The sequence below is a fragment of the Hemibagrus wyckioides genome, linkage group LG22 (assembly GCF_019097595.1).
Source record: "Hemibagrus wyckioides isolate EC202008001 linkage group LG22, SWU_Hwy_1.0, whole genome shotgun sequence".
NCBI lineage: Eukaryota > Metazoa > Chordata > Actinopteri > Siluriformes > Bagridae > Hemibagrus > Hemibagrus wyckioides.
This window is the reverse complement of record NC_080731.1, coordinates 7,484,941-7,506,389: the sequence shown is the minus strand read 5'-3', so window position 1 is coordinate 7,506,389 and position 21,449 is coordinate 7,484,941. Positions and strand designations below refer to the sequence as shown.

General features: G+C 39.8%; 1 protein-coding gene across 3 annotated transcripts in view; it reads right to left on the bottom strand.

Moving 5' to 3' along the window:
* The window catches only part of pdzd2 (PDZ domain containing 2), an 82,659-nt gene that overhangs the window by 28,793 nt on the left and 32,417 nt on the right, over positions 1-21,449 (bottom strand). Inside the window, exons 1-2 of one of the 3 annotated variants that reach the window (XM_058375011.1) lie at positions 19,580-20,014; positions 4,403-4,874 (exon numbers count right to left, since the gene is read on the bottom strand). In XM_058375011.1, the coding sequence (XP_058230994.1) occupies positions 4,403-4,828 (426 nt within the window). In that variant the 5' untranslated portion in view covers positions 4,829-4,874; positions 19,580-20,014. Of the gene's footprint in view, positions 1-4,402; positions 4,875-5,738; positions 5,875-19,579; positions 20,015-21,449 lie in introns of those variants that run through there. The other 2 variants (XM_058375012.1, XM_058375010.1) reach the window with 2 other exon arrangements.

Here is a 21,449-nt window from a genome sequence, read left to right as displayed (position 1 = left end):
GCAAGCCTACGAATGTTGATTTAGCCATCGAGTATACACTGCTTTTTACACTGCCTTAAACCAACACGCAAGGGTCAAAAGCGTGTTTTGAATGCGGAGCCTGAGAAAGTTTGACGTGACAGCGCACAACATCTTGACATGCTAACGGACGGCGTGACTCATTCAGCATGTAGGCACATGTCGGTGTTAGGCTTTTCGGTAGAACCTAATAGGCAGAGCGACAACACCTTAATAAAAGGCTGCTGAGAAAAGGGTGGATCACCAACACTAAAATCATGCGTGAGTAGATAGGAATATTCATTACTGGAACAATGAATTTTTCTCTCACTGGATGGGAAAACTCTTTCCGTACAAATTGTGACATTTCTCCTGAACTGAACTGTGTTACTGTCCCAATCACACGTGTGTAAATAGTGCATTAAAGCTCCACTAAAAGAAGCCTGGCTTACCTGTACATTTACAGGCCAATTTATTTTAGAAAAAGAAAAAGAAAACCAAGAGTGGGGAATGAGTTCTCGCTTGGATTATCCAACCATCCATCTATCTCATTATCTGAGCTAAAAGTCACTCATGGCATTTAAACACGAGCCCCGTCTTCGTCTCTTCACTCCACTGATCTCTGTTCACGCTAACTTCGCTAAAGAAATAATCCCTAATTAATTTTGTCAGATCTGTGGACTGTATTTCTGGCTATTTATGTCTTTTATTAGGTCAAATTAAACATTTAAAAACTTTTTCCAGTGCCATCTGTACAGAGTTTTGCTGATGATCCTGTATCATCGCAGACATTTTAACAGCCAGTGTCTAAACTACACTGATTAGGTTTATGTCTATTTCTCTATAACACACAGCTATCCAGAAAATGTGATTAAAGAAATTCATGTTTAATTTGCAAAGATTTAGAAAATTTTCAGCCTGAATTTACCAAAGCTAAGGTAAAGTCAGGAGGTAGCTTAAATAAAAATGTCAAAATATATTTACAATTTCTTTAAACTAAGGCATCAGAAAATATATTACAGACAAAAAAACTAGAAGTTTTTCAGTCAGCCTCAAATATACACACACATATATATATATATATATATATATATATATATATATATATATAAAGATTTATGGTGATGAAAATGATTTCCATATCTGAAAGATCTTCACAAGTGTGAGCAACGTTACTAAAATTGCATGTAACAACTTTAGGTCAGACCTGTCATATCATTAATCATTTGATGTAAATCACACATTCGTTGACTAACAGCTCTTTCATTAACAAGCTGAAATAAACATGACCACTCCACAAACAAAGAGCACTGAAGTCCAATAAAAAAATATACAGGCCTGCTTAATAGCTTGCAAGCACTCTTTGCCTGTGGTGATGCTTTTGCTAGGACGTGTGATTAATTTTGTCTAGCCTAAAAAGGAGACAGATATAACATTAAGCAGATTCTGGTTCTCTAAAGTGGTTTGCCAAAAAAATGTCTTGACTGCGTTTGCTCGCTGGAACGCAAACTTTCTCGTCTTTGAAAAGCTATACGACGGGTCGAGATCAAACTGCTAGAACTTTCTGGTGCAAAACCTTGGAGCTGCTGGGAGCAACCACTAGCAGATGAATATATCTGCCTGAGAAGCCAGAATGGTTATTTTGAGCTTGCAAGCTTCCATCTGACATCATAAGGTCTCTGTACTCTGGGGAATGCCGCAGAGCTTCTCTCGGGCTCGATTAGATCAGAAACATATGCCCTTCGCCACGCTGTGGTTTCTAAAATAATGTCATGATAGGCTTTAACTGTTCTCCTTACTGTTCAGAAGGAAAACAGTCTAACTGAATAAAATAATCTAATTGAAAATAACACGGCAAGTATTTTATATATAAATGTAGTCATTTGATCGATGCTTCAAGTATCGAGGCATCTGACTGTTAAAGGATTGACAGTGAAATAAATGCCACAGAATTAATTGTACACTATCTGACCAAGAGTAAGTGCAAGCTGGTTGTAGAACGTATACAATAAGTGCTAATACACAAGCTAGAACACTAGGGTCCAGCTGCAGGCTCACGCACTCTCATTGACGTGGCCCAGGTCCGATTCCCGGGCAGGGAGCTAATCCAGCCACTGAAGAGTTAACTCTCAGCGCTGGTCCAAAGCCTGGATTAAATGGGAGGGTTGTGAAAACCTGTGCCAAATCGAAACATGCAGACCAAATGATCTAAAAGAGAAACAACACAAGCTAGAAAGCACTGATTACTAATCAGCTGAGATTACTACAAATGAAAACGAATAACAATGGTGTGAGTAATTACAAGATGCTTTTGCTCTCATTACAGTTACATGTAAAAAGAAAGACATTCCAGGATTTAACATAAAGAAACATATATATTTACTGTAGACATATACACACACACAGGGGTTTGTACAAGTAACTGATCTGCTCAATAGGTTGTAGCTAAGTTTGTGGCTTTGAGTTTTAAAGAGAAGGTTACGCCGGTTTTCCTAGAGCGAAGTTTCACCTAGGTGCAACTAAACAAGAAGGTGTAAATTCCCGCACCAGCCCGAAATGTTATTAATATTTGTCGAGTGACTGGCTGTGCTGCATTGAGGTCAGACGTGTAGCCTGTAACAAGCCTGCAACATGAGCGCATGTAATTATAATAAACCTGAATGCACTATTGAGGCTTATCCATTCTTAGTTAAAATGAGTGACAACTAGTTCATGAGTAGCAGTGTTTGTTGCCTGCAGCTCACAGTGCCAGCAATTTCCTCACCCGTGCTAGACATAGTCTTTAACATAAACACACACACACACACACACACACACCCCTTCACTCTTTACTATTCTACTTATTCACACATTATCATGGATTTTATGTCATCAAGAAAAACCTTTTTGTATATTTTTTAAAAGATTCAGATTTAACCTCAGTACCTAAAAAAACCCCTGAAATGCAGTTTAGCCAAAAAAGTGAGCCTCATGGGGAGCAGATAAATGTCTCCACAAGGTCAAAACAGTAAGATATTGCTATTCATCGTCCCCACAAAGATAAATCATACCTACATAGTCACATATAGACACCGAATTAAGGAGAGAACGGCAGAAACTAGTTTAGAGAGTAACTTAATACTGCACTGAAAACCACTGCTTTACTTGGATTCTTTAACATTTCTGTGCTATGGTGAGATTCGTACTTTTAATGGTAGAAGAAAGAGATGCAGTTTAGTATTTGGGGCAGTTAAAGTTAGCTTAACGTTATCTCCCTTGTCTGTTCTGACATTATCTATCATTTATAAATAATTATTTATATAATTATACACAATATAGTATATAATTAATTATATAATAATCTTAGATCTGTCCTGCCTTCACTCTGTCATGCAATAAGCAATACACAAGCCTGCATACATAAAGATACTCAAAAAAAATTACACTTGTATTATATACTTAGATTATATCTGCCTGCAAGGTAAATGACAGAATACAGAAATACTCTAATCAGCTGCTCTATTTACACCAATCAGGCATAACATTATGACCACCTGCCTAATATTGTGTTGGTCCTCCTTTTGCTGCCAAAACAGCCCTGACCCATCATGCACTGTGTATTCTGACACCTTTCTATCAGAACCAGCATTAACTTCTTCAGCAATTTGAGCAACAGTAGCTCGTCTGTTGGATCGGATCACACGGGCCAGCCTTTGCTCCCCACATGCATCAATCAGCCTTGACCGCCCATGACCCTGTCGCCGGTTCACCACTGTTCCTTCCTTGGACCACTTTTGATAGATACTGACCACTGCAGACCGGGAACACCGCACAAGAGCTGCAGTTTTGGAGATGCTCTGATCCAGTGGTCTAGCCATCACAATTTGGCCCTTGTCAAACTCGCTCAAATCCTTACGCTTGCCCATTTTTCCTGCTTCTAACACATCAACTTTGAGGACAAAATGTTCACTTGCTGCCTAATATATCCCACCCACTAACAGGTGCCATGATGAGGAGATCATCAGTGTTATTCACGTCACCTCTCACTGCTCATAATGTTATGCCTGACCGTTGTATGAAGAATAGACTTGTCTTTCATTTAACCATTCAGTACACTCCTATCTTTATCTGACTGCAAACAGCTCAGATGCATGACTGACATCATGTTTGCTGATATTATTATTATTATTATTATTATTATTATTATTATTATTGGAATCTATTGGACGCAACAACATCCACCTAACAGCTGTCCTCTTTAGGTTTAGACAAGAACTTCTGGTTTAAAAGTTCAGTGAAGCAATGAACACAGATGATCTTGGCTACCATGTCCATGTAAACATCCCTGAAACATGAAAGCACAAATAGTACATGTAGCATGCAACAGGTGGAAAAAGCAGGTTAAACATATCTGTGAATATGTTACCTGACTGGATGGTTCATTCCTCCCTGTCTGAGACTTGAAGCTCTCTGACAGGAGTGAGTTAGAGCGATTAGGCAGAGTGGCAGTGCTGATATTATTGGTTATCGCCGCAGAGTGACCAATGACTGGACTCTCCTCGGTTGGAGTGCCCAGTGGGGTGCTGGCCTCTGGGGGTGTAGCCTCCGTCTCCATCGATGAGTAGCCATTCTCATGTTTGTGATCGCGAATGTCATTGCTGTCCTTGCTGTCTCGGGTAAACGAGGAGCGAGAGATGACGCCGAACTTCCGGGTTCGCTTGCCATTCTGTGTGGGACTGCTGACCACTGTCTCTGAACGCACGCTGCCGCAGTGCTCAATGGGATTTTCTGTGCAGCCACTGCTGCCATTGCATGGTGGGAGAGGGGCCTTGCGCTTGATCCTCCGCAACATGATCAGGTAGATGTAGCCGCCATTCCAGCACTGGTCCGCCAGGTAGCTGGACAAAAATAAAAAGAAGGAACAAAGTGAACAGAATGTAAGAAAGGAAGGATATACTACCTGAATAATTTGCCATTAAACATAGTTTACTAATAGAGGATTATACAGTACTGTCATTCATACTAGCTACAATCAGTTACTACAATTTTAGAATCAGAAACATTTTTATTGGCTTAGTCTTTTGCCACTGATCATCTGTAAGCAGCTTTACAAGAAATCTGATCGATCATGCATAAAAAATTGTCTTAATGTACAGTGTTATATACATAAGGTGTAGGTTGTGTCATATTATAGAATAAATAAAGGGCTCATTGCATCCCTAATACCACATGATACATATTCAGATATGCCGAACCTGAAATCTGATTTATAAAGGAAGTTCTAGCAATTATAAGTCATAACTTAGACAAATGGGATTAGAGGTCCATCGGTCAGCAGTAAGGAAGATTCATGGTGTGACACCACATGTCAGATGCTATATATAGAGTACAAACCTCTTGTCATAAAATATAAGAACCTTCTCCTTGCCATTTTAATTCTTTCAAGCTTTATAATGAATAAAATCATGAATTAATCCACATGTGACTATAAAACGCATGTGTAATTTATCCCTGTTGCCACTTATACCAAAGCCTATTGCTGTTACATATTAACATCTAACCTGCTGAAAAGACCGTAGTCAATCATTTGTTACTCATTTTGTAAGGTTTTGGGCTTATAATGTCACATGATATCGCATAAAAGGTGACCTTGGGACAACGAAGTTCTACGAATCTTATGAACACTTTATAAGCAAAACAACTGAGCTGCAAATAAAACAACAAATAAATGAACAACGATGAAAGGAGGGAGCCAAACACACCTTTAATTCTCATATGGATGAAGCAGCACAAAGGTGTCAGGAAACAGCGTGTCAGTGCATCACACACATCTCTCATCTAAATCCGCACTGCATACACGAGGCCTCGCTTAGGGAGTTTGTCATGCTTACGTGAGAACAAAAGCGCTGGGCTGATGGACTCCTGACTAACAATGATGAGGCAAAACACTAACAAAGCTTTTTGCTTACATCCCCAAACAGTAAGCCTGATTATGGGTATGGTGATGAGCTACTGAAAGAACTGTGTGTGTGTGTGTGTGTGTGTGTGTGTGAGAGAGAGAGAGAGAGAACAAGAAAGCGAGAGAGAGAGAGAAAGAGAGAGAGAGAGAGAGAGAGAGTGTCCACAAACAAAAAAAATTGGGCTTGAACATCATTTCTTTTCACTATAATCAGCTGATATTTGGATTATGGAGCCTTTTATAGAGCTGAAATCACACTAATAATATCTGTCTAAATATTGTCCAACAAAATTGTGTATTCATGATTGTAATTCTATTTTGAATAACCTCCTTGTAATGGTCAGTGATGCCCTGTGGCATTTTGATGATTTAAAACCTTTGATCAATGATGCGATTTCATTACAGTAAGAGTTTGTGTCATTGGCTAGTAATAATAACTTACATTAATGTTATTTATCAGATATTGAATTTTAGGTCTTAAATCATATTGGTACAACCTTCTTTAGCTAAAACTACACTGGTTGTTTAATAACTGGACATATATACCATACATAACACAGATACCCTCTGAGGCTATACTTTACATACAAAATTTGGTTAAATAAACCAACGAAGCCATTTGCAGGAAACTGGAAATCTCCCGAGACCCTAATTCCCAAAATTGCAGGAAAAAACTGTGAAAAATTGTTCCTGAAACAATGTCCAGACATCCAGGCAGCGAAAACACTAACCTATTCTTTCGACACAGAGCTCCTCGCTGCATTAAAGTTCTTTTCAGTTTGGGTGAGAAAACGCTCTTCCTGCCTCAATTCTCTGACCTAATTCTGCCATGTTTTGTCTTGCCTCAAATTCTTGTCCCGGTGAAGTTTCCTTCCTTGCTGATCAGTGAAACAGGAAAATAACATGAAGAAATGTTCACAGCAGCTCAAGACAAAGGATCTCAATCTACATCATGCCAATATTCGGAAATTTTTAAAAAAGTAAAAAAAAAATGTTTTAGTGGTAAAAAAAACAGGATATGATGTGACACTTTTATGTACATCGATCAGGCATAACATTATGACCACCTGCCTAATATTGTGTTGGTCCCCCTTTTTGCTCCCATAACAGTCCTGACCCGTCATGCACTGTGTATTCTGACACGTTTCTATCAGAACCAGCATTAACTTCTTCAGCAGTTTGAGCAACAGTAGCACGTCTGTTGGATCGGATCACACAAGTCAGCCTTCACTCCCCACGTGCATCAATGAGTCTTGGCCATCCATGACCCTGTCGCCGGTTCACCACTGTTCCTTCCCTGGACCACTTTTGATAGATACTGACCACTGCAGACCGGCAACCCCACAAGAGAGGCTTTGTCTTTGTATGCTGTAGCTTTAAAAACTTCCTTCACTGGAACTACAGGGCCCAAACCCATCAAAATCACAAAAAGTGCACCATGGTTTACTAAGTACCGAGAGAAAGAACTTTTCTGAATGTCCTGCACAGAGTCCTAACCTCAACCCAACTGGAACACAGACTGAACCTCAGACCTCCTCACCTAACATCAGTGTCTGATCTCACTAATGCTCTCGTAGTTGAACAAACAGACATCTCCACAGCTAGGCTCCACAATCTAGTAGAAAGCCTTCCCAGAAGAGTGGAGATTACTGTAACAGAAAAGCGAGACTAAATCTGGAATGGTTCCAGATCTGAAAAGTACTTCTGCCTTAAATGTGATTCAGAGTAAAATATTATGGTTATATTACATTGTCAGACAAGAGCACTGGACTTAATACTGTCTGGTGCTTGAGCCAATATTGGGCAAGAAATATGGGCTTAAGTTCGAGGTCAGAATGGTGCAAAAACTAAGCTCAAATGATCGAGTATCACGCAGTCTGAAGTTATATCTGAAGCCTGAATACCAAATATCACTCTGAACAAACCTCTGAACACAGCTCTGTAAATAAAACTAAACAACACAACATGTAAAGACTCCATTCCTTATCTAATGATTACATGATTAAAGACGTGAATTAATAAGTGAAGTGTGAGACTGAAACCATGGTCTTCAGGCTTCATGTTACTGTTATATATCACTCGCTGTTAAACTCATGTGGTTACCTGTTTCTAGCTCTAAATACTTTTGCACTCATAATACTGGTGATTGCATTCCCAAAGATTAGTGTGGAATGGTTTTGGATGCATGTCTGAACATCATTCTTTTCTCTAAGATGGTATTCACCTCTTAAAAAAAGTGCTATAAGATCCTCCAAAAAAAATGAATGTGCTTGATAATATAACTTATTAATACATACAAAAGGAGATTACATGAGCAAGGATACAATGAAAAGAGAAAGCAAAATGCTTTATAATACCAGTGGCTGCAGATCTACACCACTATTATGCTTATGACACAGTTATAAGCGTGGGTTATGTCCAGACTCGCTCCACTACATAACTTCTCCATGCAATCTGATAAAGACCAAACGAAGAAAAGCAAGCTGTGACCTCGGCTCTGGCACCCTCTCGGTTTCAGGCCACCCGTTTCTCTGAAGCTGCGCGCCAGTTACGGCATTTACTGTTACAGCACTGGGGGAAATTCATGAAGGTTTTACAAGCCTCAACATGCTTCCAGTGGAATGAGGACCAGTGAAAGAAAAGTTGCCCATGCTTAGCTTCCATCGCCACAGGCCTCTGTTCGCTATGCATGTTCTGGCCTGAGTCTGACTTTCAAGATGGTCGGTGGGATTGGAAGCAAAAATATTGAACTGGATTTCACTGATCAGTGTAATATCACCCAGAAGAAACAACAATGTTTAGTTTGAATTCTTGAGCAACTCTCCAGTTGGTTGAGAAACCTCAGCTTGAGATTGGATGTGTACTAGTAATGTGTAAATGTAAACATTTTCCTCCACTAGCTGTTAATTTATCTGAGTTGATTCATCAGTCACAATAAATCCCACTGACACAGTGTTGGAGGTTTGTTCATCTAACACCAGTCTGACTCGTTTCTCAAGGATATGTGGAGGCACCAAACTACCACAGTGCCATTCATGACGTTAATGAATAACTCTTACTTGGTACAGACCCAGAAAGATAATCATCACAAAAGCTGAGACTGTCATGGATTATGCACAGCAACAGAAAATCCTACAGGAATTTCCTCGAAATGTTGTGCTGTTACAAGGACGGTGCTTCGATGGCAGTAGTGGTAGTGAATAAAGTCAGGAGTAAAAGCAACAGGGCGTGATGTTATTGGGAAATAATAAATGTAAGGTAGAGTTACTGATACTCCTCAGAAATTGCTTATTTTCCAATAAGAGCATGCCCCAAAGTGTGTTATTCTACTCATACAAAATTTTCCATTTGACTTATACATTTTAAAATGTTATCATTTACGTTACAGAAGCTATAAACATCCAGACTCTTTCTTCTCTCTCTTAATATTAATAAGACAAAACCCCTCATGTCTTGGGAGACTTCACAGCTTAATCTCTGACTGACAAAAAGCCTGGAGAATCCTTCCATAAATCTTAACCAAACATCTGACAGAAAATTTCCCCTATCTTTTTAATTCTTTTATATAGACTGTCCATCTTGTTACTATACAAACAATGACATAGTAGAATATGTTCATTAATATAAACACAGAACACAAAAATGGTATCTTCTGACCAATCAGATTTGAAAGCTGTGATATAATAAAGAATATTCTTTATCAATATTCATTCATTCATCTTCAGTATACTCTTTAATGAGCCGGTCCATCTCACAGTACCATGCACACACATTCACAATCAATTTAGTGTAACCAATCCACCAACCAGCATGCTTCTGAGTGGAAACCGCAGGGCCTGAAGGAAACCCGCACGGCCATGAGGAGAAAGTCTGCAAGCTCTGCAGATCGGTATTCACCATAAGCCGCCCACCATGCAGCCAGACGGAAATTCCACTCAGAGCAGGAATAATATGTTAGCTCGCATTACAGCATCACACTTTTCCTGCACCGCTTTAATTCGACTAAAACACGAATATCTCCAACAGAATATGTGCAAGATGATTAAATGGAGGGGAAAAGCACTCTGTCAAAGCGCTGGCTCGCTGCCTGCTAGATTTTGCAGACTCAAAGTAGACTCTCTCCAGAGTCTGTGCCAAATAGCAAAAAAGCAACATCTGTTGGGCTGCTGCAGTGAGAGATCCACGTTGCTGTCGTGTTGTCCCAGACGGCATGGAAGAAATCTGAATACCGAACCAGTTCCTGTATGCAGTTCACATGTATTTGATGTGTTATATGATTATAGCTGACTTTGGACTATCAGCTGAGCACTCAAATGAACCAGATGAGTTTTTACACACTAGAAAAATCATAAAGACATGTGGTTCTCTGGCTATTTTGCACAGACTGTTAAATAGTGGTTCAGGAAAAGGATGCATCATTAAAAATGCTTATAAATGTAATAAGTGAATTCTTGAATGCAGATATTTTACATTTGAATTATCCTTATGTAAAATCACTTGTCCACTATGAAAACCCTAAACATAATAAAATAAGATGCAAGAGCAGACTGTATCAGGAAATATGCAGCTCTGAAATGAAAAAAATTTGTCTCACATATCTCTACAAATGGACCCAACAGACTCAAATACCTCCATTTGCCATAATCGCATATAAAAACCTGCAGAAATGCACCTCTACTTCTCTGGAATAACACGGGACAATTGAAATGAAAAAGAAAGGAAAGTTGATTTTATCAGCTCACTGTTTGTGATAAAAAAAAAACATATGAACTTGTGCTTTCATTCACAGCAGGTTGTCGAAGTTCGAGATGATCCTAAGCGTCTTATAAATCATTATAAGGCATAAATGTTGCAGAAAAAGAAAACACGAAAAAAAATTGAGCAGATTAACACTAAGCTGAGAAACAAATCTGAGCACTGTGCACAGAGAACTTTTCCACAACTTATGAAAAGTGTGTCAAAGTGCAACGGCCTCATACTCACTAAAATACCACAAAGTAGAGATCATAACAAACAAATAATAAAAATTATGGCACACTTAGATGATTTAAATGATGTTAAATCTACTGCTATTATAATGTGACATCTGATTCATCTGGCACATACTATATAAACTAACCAAATATTTTAAGAGCATATGGTGTTCATTAACATTTCAGACTGCGCTAGAGCTTAACTGTTTTTCAACAGAGAACCTCCCAAAGCAGGAACAAGCTGGCTTTATCTCAAAGCTACCGCACCTGAGTGGATCGCTTTTACACACACACACACACACACACACACACACACACACATATACACCGATCAGGGTTAACATTATGCACCACCTAAAATTCTGTCTGTCCTCTTTTTACTGCCAAAACAGCCCTGACCTGTCGAGGCATGGACTCCACTAGATCGCACCGTGTATTCTGACACCTTTCTATCAGAACCAGCATTAACTTCTTAAGTAACAGTAGCCCGTCTGTTGGATCGGATCACACAGGCCAGCCTTCACTCCCCCATATATATACAGAGGGGTCCAAAATATGTATACACACCTCAACATAAAAAATATATGCTTACAAATTTTATGAACATCAAAGTGTATCTGTAAATCATGTTTGAATTATGCAATCACATTAGATGCTCAAAGTGGTGACCATTAGCATCCAGGCACTTTTGATTTCAGCAAACTACTGTATGAACAACATTGACTAGAGTGTCTACAGGGATTGCTCTACATGATACTTCAATTTCTTCCCCTAGTGCAGCTAGTGTAGGTGGTTTTCAATGGTACACCACATCCTTTAGTGTTCTCCACAGATAGAAATCAAGGGGTGTTGTGTCTGGGCAACGTGAAGGGAATTCAACAGCACCGGTCACATGATAGCATCAATGATGGTCCTCCATTCAAAGTCCATTTTAAATAAATTGTATTTTTCTGATCTTTTTTGTATTATTACAAACCTTCCCCACATTTGGGTTTATTTATACTGGATTTTTGTCTGTTTCATCAAGCCCTAATGCCAGTGTGCCCCTGTGCCACAGGATTAATCCATTCATCTTCTGCAGCACAACAGCACTACACCATCTAAATAAGACCACGTGCAGTTATAATATTTCTACACGTGAAATATTTCATTAGCATGATTTGCAGTTGAGTCATGGAAAAAAAACCTTTTGTGGAATGCAAATTTCTGTGGATATGCCAAAGGTGGCCTACTAGAGAAATAAGCTTGGGTTCAATCCAGAGTTAATCTGAACCTGCATCCCAGAAAGCCCATATGGTATTATTGAGGAGCTGTGCTTTGGATGAATAAGTGCACTAGGACTGAACCTGCAGATCTGCATTCTTCTCATGATGAAGAACAGGTCAGAGAAATACATCTAGGGAAGGAAAATAAAGTAACAGAGAGAACACGGTGTCTAAGTGATCTATGTTATCGCTTATTCAATTTTATGCTGCATTCGCCTAGCAAAAAAAAAAAATCAGGATCCAATAAGAACAATATACACTGATCAGGCATAACATTATGAGCAGTGAGAGGTGAAGTAAATAAGACTATATCCTCATCATGGCACCTGTTAGTGGGTGGGATATATTAGGCAGCAAGTGAACATTTTGTCCTCAAAGTTGATGTGTTAGAAGCAGGAAAAATGGGCAAGAGTAAGGATTTGAGCGAGTTTGACGAAGCGCCAAATTGTTATGGCTAGATGACTGGATCAGAGCATCTCCAAAACTGCAGCTCTTGTGGTGGTGTTCTCGGTCTGGAGTGGTCAGTATCTATCAAAAGTGGTCCAAGGAAGGAACAGTGGTGAACCAGCGACAGGGTCATGGGTGGCCAAGGTTCAATGATGCACGTGGGAAGCGAAGGCTGGTCCATGTGATCCGATCCAACAGACGAGCTACTGTTGCTCAAACTGCTGAAGTAGTTAATGCTGGTTCTGATAGAAAAGTGTCAGAATACACAGTGCATGATGGGTTATGCCTGGTCAGTGTATTAATGTATTAAATGCCACCAAATGACTGAGCTGGACATATGAAATAGAATTGAACTGCATTTGTGCTCTAATCTTGGTGTTTCCAAGTATGGCAAGCACGGCAACTTTTTTATACATATGTATTGTGCTTGACTAAAATCATTTCTAGTATTAATATAAAAGCCATGCCCTGTATACAAAAAATATAAATAGATTTTAGCTTACAAAGTAGAAACTTGAATATGTCCATCAACTGTGCATGCTGATATACACATGTGTTTTAAAAACCCTGATAAAGCTTTGGAAACAATGGAAACACTGGAATGTTTCTTATCTGGATCCTAAGTTCAGGGCATCAGGGAGAGACAGACATCATCATGACTTCCATATCCTGGTGTGCACTATGCATTATTTACTATCCGCATTCCTGATCTGCTTTCTTCCTCAAATAGCAGTCAGCGTCACAGAGCAGATCTGATAAACACTAAAAGAAAGCACTGGAAGACGTTCAGGCTCGCCCAAAATCTCACCTCTGGGTTACAGTTCTACTGGCTGCAATTTGTAGGTCAAGCCATTATATTATCTTCGTGAATTGTTGCCTTGACCCCAATCAAGACTGACAGATTGGGTCGTAAAGAATAGAGAGCTTGCAAGGCAGGCGAGTCAATACAGCGAAACTGGAACAAACCTCATTGTATCACTAGCAGAGCCTTTATTTATGCACTAACTGAAATATAACACAAAAGAACCACACCAGTTCAATTCCAAAGAAAATGTTCAGCAGCTGTCTTTTTTTCCGATTCAACAAAGCGAAAATCTTATTGATGTTGGAGGATAAACTGAGCTAATGGGGTATTGTGTCTGCTAAAGACATTCCTGTGAAATGTCCTAGAGAACCTGAAAGGATAATATCTCTCCTCCAGAAGCAGACAGAATGGAAATGGGTGTTCGGCGCATGCTGGCTAGAGCAAAGAGGAACAAGGTTTCATAACACAAACGTTCCTAGGAGCAGACAACCACCCTCCTCGATTACCGAAAAAGAGTTTTATATAAACAAGGCTGTGTGTATTTGTGCTAGATGAGGAGTCTAAACAGCTGACCAATCTGGCAGCTATGAAATGCCAGCCAGCATAAGGTTCCTATTATCATATCATGATCTGAATGCAATTAGGCTCTGGCACAAGTCAGACAGAGGGTTTCCAAAGAACAGAGCAGATAGAGGGATGATGATCTGATGGTTTTTAGACTTGAGCTTGTGGTTCATGATAAACTCAGCATTTTTCATTTAGATATCTATATATCCATGTGTTCAGATATTATTAATAATAATAATAATAAGAAGAAGAAGAAGAAGAAGAAGAAGAAGAAAAAGAATAATTATAACAATAATAATAATACTTATTGTTATTATTATTATTGATAATAATATTAATAATAATAATAATAATAATAAAAGGGAAAAGAAAAAGAACAATACAAATTATTATTATTTAAATATATTATTATTATTATTATTATTATTATTATTATTATATTAGTATTGGTATCATTATTGTTATTGTCATTATTAATATAAATTAATGATTAATTAATACTTAAAAATTAATTATTATTATTATTATTATTATTATTATTAATAATAATAATAATAATAATAATAATAATAATAATAATAATAATAATAATGAAACACTTTACTAATTATATTTCTTGTAATGAAAACCATGAAAGCGAAAGTGATCAAATGTTTTTTTTTTTTTTAGATTTGGTCAGCATTCAGACGTATTCAAACACTTTGAGCAACAAAAACAACAACAATATTCTGTAAATGTTGGCCATGGAGACATTTCACAACCTATTTGTGAAAGAAATACAGCAGAAATTTACGCTTATGTTTAGTAACAGTAAAAACACCAGAAACAACAGTGTTCACCTACAGGAAACTCCACCATGCAGGTCAATGATTCATGACTGGCACTGCCAGCAAGTGGTTCCTGACCACAGCTGATAATAAGTATGTATCTGATGATGAGTAATGAATAAAAGAGATAATGGGTAAAGGATTCTGGATGAGTAAATATGTTATCATAATTTTTTTTATTTGGTAATTGACAGGCAGAGAAAAATCAATTATGCATAAGCCTGATATAGTGGTTTTAGGATTGGTCTAGGCCAAATAACCAGGAGTAAACTGTAAAAGCAACGGGGTCAAACTCAAGTCAAGTTTAAATTCAGCCTTAACCACAACCAAATTACAAACATAAATGACAAAATGACAGAGATCATCCTCTCTGAAATTACTCTAACCACAGATACAGATGGGTTTCCACTGCTAAACCAGTTACTGCTATGGAAAACAAATGAGGGTTTAAGAAAAAAATTAAAATACTGACGACAACACAGAAACAGCTCGTTGCTCTGTGCTGTAGCGTGACTCAAAACAACACTGATGTAAACGCTTCTCAATGCCATAACTTCAATTAATGCGCCATTCAGTATGAGGTCTAAATGTAGAGCTTGGTTTCAGACTCTCTTAACAAATAAATAATGAGAATGAAACGTGATGCAGCGAAAACCTCTGGTGGAAAGATATATTTATACACCACAGCTTGAAATCAATCATTTGCCGCATTCCTATCCACCTGTTTCTACATGCATTTTAAACATATACCAAAAATCACCAAAGTGGACTATATATATATACACTATATTGCCAAAAGTATTCGCTCACCCATCCAAATAATCAGAATCAGGTGTTCCAATCACTTCCATGGCCACAGGTGTATAAAATCAAGCACCTAGGCATGCAGACTGTTTTACAAACATTTGTGAAAGAATGGGTCGCTCTCAGGAGCTCAGTGAATTCCAGTGTGGAACTGTGATAGGATGCCACCTGTGTAACAAATCCAGTCGTGAAATTTCCTCGCTCCTAAATATTCCACAGTCAACTGTCAGCTGTATTATAAGAACATGGAAGTGTTTGGGAACGACAGCAACTCAGCCACGAAGTGGTAGGCCACGTAAACTGACGGAGCGGGGTCAGCGGGTGCTGAGGCGCATAGTGCGAAGAGGTCACCAACTTTCTGCAGAGTCAATCGCTACAGACCTCCAAACTTCATGTGGCCTTCAGATTAGCTCAAGAACAGTGCGCAGAGAGCTTCATGGAATGGGTTTCCATGGCCGAGCAGCTGCATCCAAGCCATACATCACCAAGTGCAATGCAAAGCGTCGGATGCAGTGGTGTAAAGCACGCCGCCACTGTACTCTAGAGCAGTGGAGACGCGTTCTCTGGAGTGACGAATCGTGCTTCTCCATCTGGCAATCTGATGGACGAGTCTGGGTTTGGCGGTTGCCAGGAGAACGGTACTTGTCTGACTGCATTGTGCCAAGTGTAAAGTTTGGTGGAGGGGGGATTATGGTGTGGGGTTGTTTTTCAGGAGCTGGGCTTGGCCCCTTAGTTCCAGTGAAAGGAACTCTGAATGCTTCAGCATACCAAGACATTTTGGACAATTCCATGCTCCCAACTTTGTGGGAACAGTTTGGAGCTGGCCCCTTCCTCTTCCAACATGACTGTGCACCAGTGCACAAAGCAAGGTCCATAAAGACATGGATGACAGAGTCTGGTGTGGATGAACTTGACTGGCCTGCACAGAGTCCTGACCTCAACCCGATAGAACACCTTTGGGATGAATTAGAGCGGAGACTGAGAGCCAGGCCTTCTCGTCCAACATCAGTGTGTGACCTCACAAATGCGCTTCTGGAAGAATGGTCAAAAATTCCCATAAACACACTCCTAAACCTTGTGGACAGCCTTCCCAGAAGAGTTGAAGCTGTTATAGCTGCAAAGGGTGGACCGACGTCATATTGAACTCTATGGATTAGGAATGGGATGTCACTTAAGTTCATATGCGAGTCAAGGCAGATGAGCAAATACTTTTGGCAATATAGTGTATATATATATATATATATATATATATATATGCCTATGCTTAATAATAAGGAAAAAACTTAATGATTTTGAGGTAAGAATATGATAAAATGATCACTGATCAGGCATAACATTATGACCACCTGCATAATATTGTGTTGGTCCCCCTTTTGCTTCCAAAACAGCCCTGACCCATCAGGGCATAGACTCCACTAGATCACTGATGATCACTCCCCACGTGCATCAATGAGCCTTGGCCACCCATGACCCTGTAACCGGTTCACCACTGTTCCTTCCTTGGACCCCTTTTGATAGATTCTGACCACTGCAGACCGGGAACACCCCACAAGAGCTGAAGTTTTGGAGATGCTCTGATCCAGTCGTCTAGCCATCACAATTTGGCCCTTGACAAACTCGCTCAAATCCTTACGCTTGCCCATTTTTCCTGCTTCTAACACATCAACTTTGAGGATAAAATGTTCACTTGCTGCCTAATATATCCCACCCACTAACAGGTGCCATGATGACGAAATCAGTGTTATTCACTTCACCCCCAGTGCTCATAATGTTATGCCTGATCGGTGTAACCAGTTAGTTTCGCATTTATATTTTTATATATAGTTTTATATATATATATATAAAACCAAAGGAAGTAGCTGTTAAATGCGAAACTAACTAGTTGTTAGATGTTAAAAGATGCATGTTTTATATATATATATATATATATATATAAACATGCAACTGTAAGTCAGTTAACTATTTTGAAATACTACACAGAACTGTAGTTTATGCTTTCATGTAGCAATCTGTTTGGAATCATGGCTGAATATTTAGTGGGGAAACATGCACTAAGTGGACAAAGTCTGACCATCATACCCATTATGCTCGAATCTGTACCAACATGACAATGCCCTTGTGTGCACAGTGAGGTCCATTAAGACATCGTTTGCCAAAAACTGGAGTGGAAGAACTTAATTGGCCTGCACAGAGCCCTGACCTCAATCCCATTGAACACCTCTGGGATGAATTGGAACGCAGACGGCACACCAGGTCTCCTGGCCTGACATCAGTGCCTGCCCTCTCTAATGCTCTCTTGACTGAATCCCCACCGCCAGAGGAACAGCACCTCCATATTAATGCCTTTGGAAAGAGGTGTTCAAAATGAAGGCATGCTCAGGTGTTCACATAATCTTGTCCATAAAGTGTACCTCGTGTATTTTTGCACATGTATTCTTAGTGGTCAGGAAGAGAAGGTATCAGGATCTGCACTCGAATCTGAGGAGATGGATCTACCCCTAAATATGAGGGGAAGAAATCTGTCAGTTGCCACTGTAAACAACTTTCTGAGCAGCTTGTACAGGGCAATTAGAGCTTCTAAAATGAAAAAAATACACTCTGTCTGAGACATTTTCCAACTTACCAAGAAGCTTTATCACTTTTACTCAACTAAAACAACAAATAGCAAATCTGAGCTATTCTAAAGAACTTGCTCATTTCTGATGATTTGTTTACTTCGAGGAACACAGAGTATCCCACTTTGTCTAGTGCTTCGGCTGAGCGAGTGTGACTCAGAGATAAGTAGATTTATCATCTCCACTTACTTACCACTTCATCTCCATCAGAAATACAGCACCTCCCATTGTACTGCAACACTCACTCGATGTTCAAGGCACATGAACGTGGTGTTTGCTCGAGTGTGTTTACTCTGTTTAAGAATATAACACCGATTAGGCATAACATTATGGCCTAATATTGTGTTGGACCACCCTGACCCGTCATACACTGTGTATTCTGACACCTTTCTTCCAGAACCAGCATTAACTTCTTCAGCAGTTTGAGCAACAGTAGCTCGTCTGTTGGATCGGATCACACGGGCCAGCCTTCACTCCCCACGTGCATCAATGAGCCTTGGCCGCCCATGACCCTGTCGCCGGTTCACCACTGTTCCTTAGATACTGACCACTGCTGACCGGGAAACCCCACAAGAGCTGCAGTTTTGGAGATGCTCTGATCCAGTGGTCTAGCCATCACAATTTGGCCCTTGTCAAACTCGCTCAAATCCTTACACTTGTCCATCTTTCCTGCTTCTAACACATCAACTTTGAGGACAAAATGTTCACTTGCTGTCTAATATATCCCACCTACTAACAGGTACCATGATGAGGAGATCATCAGTGTTATTCACTTCACCTCTCACTGCTCATAATCACCTCTCACTGCTCATAATGTTATGCCTGATCGGTGTAAAATATTAAAAATGGAATTTTTAGTTGCTACATTTTAATATAACCAAGTTAAAAATGTAAAAAGTTTGTTTTACTTTGTCCTGTAATGTGTAAGAAATGAACTTACTCTACAGAGCATCCAGACAGATCCAAGACTATAAGCAAGGATTGTCCTACCTTTGTGTAGGACCTTTGCATGGACCTTTCCAGAACAAATATAACTGGCAACCTGTTTGAGGCTATTTAAACACATGCAAGTGTGAAAAAATGTGGTTATGACCTCTTGGGTATTAGCACACAGGGAAACGGTCAGTTATGTCTAGGTAAAAGGTACAATATTCTAGTTCATGTAGCTATGTAAGCTAAAGTACCTCAGGGTGCTGAATTCTCCCTGTTTGTCGAGTTTTTATCCATTTTATCTCAGTTTAAATAATAAGCATAACTTCATTTAAAAATTAAGCCCTTTGTCTAACCGAATATGTTACTACTTCGGGATAAATCAGTGTAAAAGTTAGATTATTTTTGTACCTGAAGAGTTTACTTCAGCGTCATCTTCCCAGCGCCTCTCTGACAGGACCTCACGAGCACACGGCGCGCGCTTTTATACGCCGAGCACTTCAGCTCGCGCGAGCTCTCTAATCGGCTTGCCTTTAATCACGCGCGAGCCTGAGAAAGCCGGTCATTTCGCGAAAAAGAAAATTGCTTTCAACTCCATTCCTAGTGTATTTACTTCTCCAAGCCTTCTCGGTGCAATGCAGACGTTAGGCGCTTTTCCTTAGGCGGGGTCTCTGCGTCCTGCCAGACTTGTGTGAATCGTTATTAGCGCTTAAATCCCTCGTCTTCTGACCTCGCCATTTCAACTGCAAAGCTCCTCTCGCGCTCTCTCTCTCTCTATCTCTCTCACTCACACTCACACACACACACACACACACACAGCTTTATGTGAACTGGCAAAGTCGGATTATTTTTCGCTCTTGTCCCTCCCCTTTCCCTCTGGCGATGAAGATTTACGCATAATAAACGCCAGTCCACTGAGGACCACCACTTCAGCATGTCAGAAAAAAATCTACTGCATGAACTTCAGGAAGCCACAGACATATAAACAAAGTGTGTTAGCTATCTTCCACTGTTTCCAACTTTTTTCTTCAACTTTTATTGACCTAAAATAAAAGTACCACCGACCAGGCATAACATTATGACTAATATTGTGTTGGTCCTCCTTTTGCTGTCATGCACTGTGTATTCTGACGCCTTTCTATCAGAAGCAGCATTAAGTTCTTCAGCAATTTGAGCAACAGTAGCTCGTCTGTTGGATCGGATCACACGGACCAGCCTTGATGCCTCAATGAGACTCAGCCGCCCACTGTCGCCAATTCACCACTGTTCCTTCCTTGGACCACTTTTGATAGATACTGACCACTGCTGACCGGGAACAGCCCACAAGAGCTGCAGTTTTGGAGATGCTCTGATCCAGTCATCTAGCCATCACAAAATGGCCCTTGTCAAACTCGCTCAAATCCTTACTCTTGTCCATTTTTACTGCTCTGACACATCAACTTTGAGGACAAAATGTTCACTTGCTGCCTCTAATATATCCCACCCACTAACAGGTGCCATGATGAGGAGATCATCAGTGTTATTCACTTCACCTCTCAGTGGTCATAGTGTTATTCCTGATCGGGGTACATGCCCATCTTAATTGGGTCTTTTGTACTAGATGTGCTAAAACGCTGGATCATAAATCTTTAGTAACTGTGTTATCCTGATAAGGAGGCAGGAACACAGCATGGATGGGATCTCAGGACACCAGGCACACACACTTATAGAAGGTTCGATGTGAATCCATCGCCTGAAATGTGTTGAATCGGAACGAAATGCACATAGAGATAGGAAGAACATGGAAAGCTTCATACAGAAACGAGGAGAACGTGGACAACTCCGTGCAGAGACACAAAGAACTTGGAAAAACTCCATACAGAGACATGGAGAACATGGAAAACTCCATATAGAGACAAGGAGAGCATGGATAACTCCATACAGACATAGGAAGAACATAGAAAACTCCATACAGAGACAGGGAGAACATTGAGAATTCCATACAGACATGAGGAGAACATGGAAAACTTCTTAGCATCGAACCAGGGACTCTGGTGCACCGCCCCTATCTTATTACTGAATATTACAAATTTCCTAATGTACTGATGTATTATATCCGGTGAACACCCAGTGTTAGTTTACATTAATGACAATGATCAGGTCTGTGAACACAGGTCTCAGCTTTCGAGCCTGGAGCCATCTGATTTTTTCTTATAACTCTGGAAACAGAACTTGTTCAGAGTCACTTGCTTACTGAGAAAATGTAGTATCAGTACAAAAAGTATCAGACCTCACTCCGAAT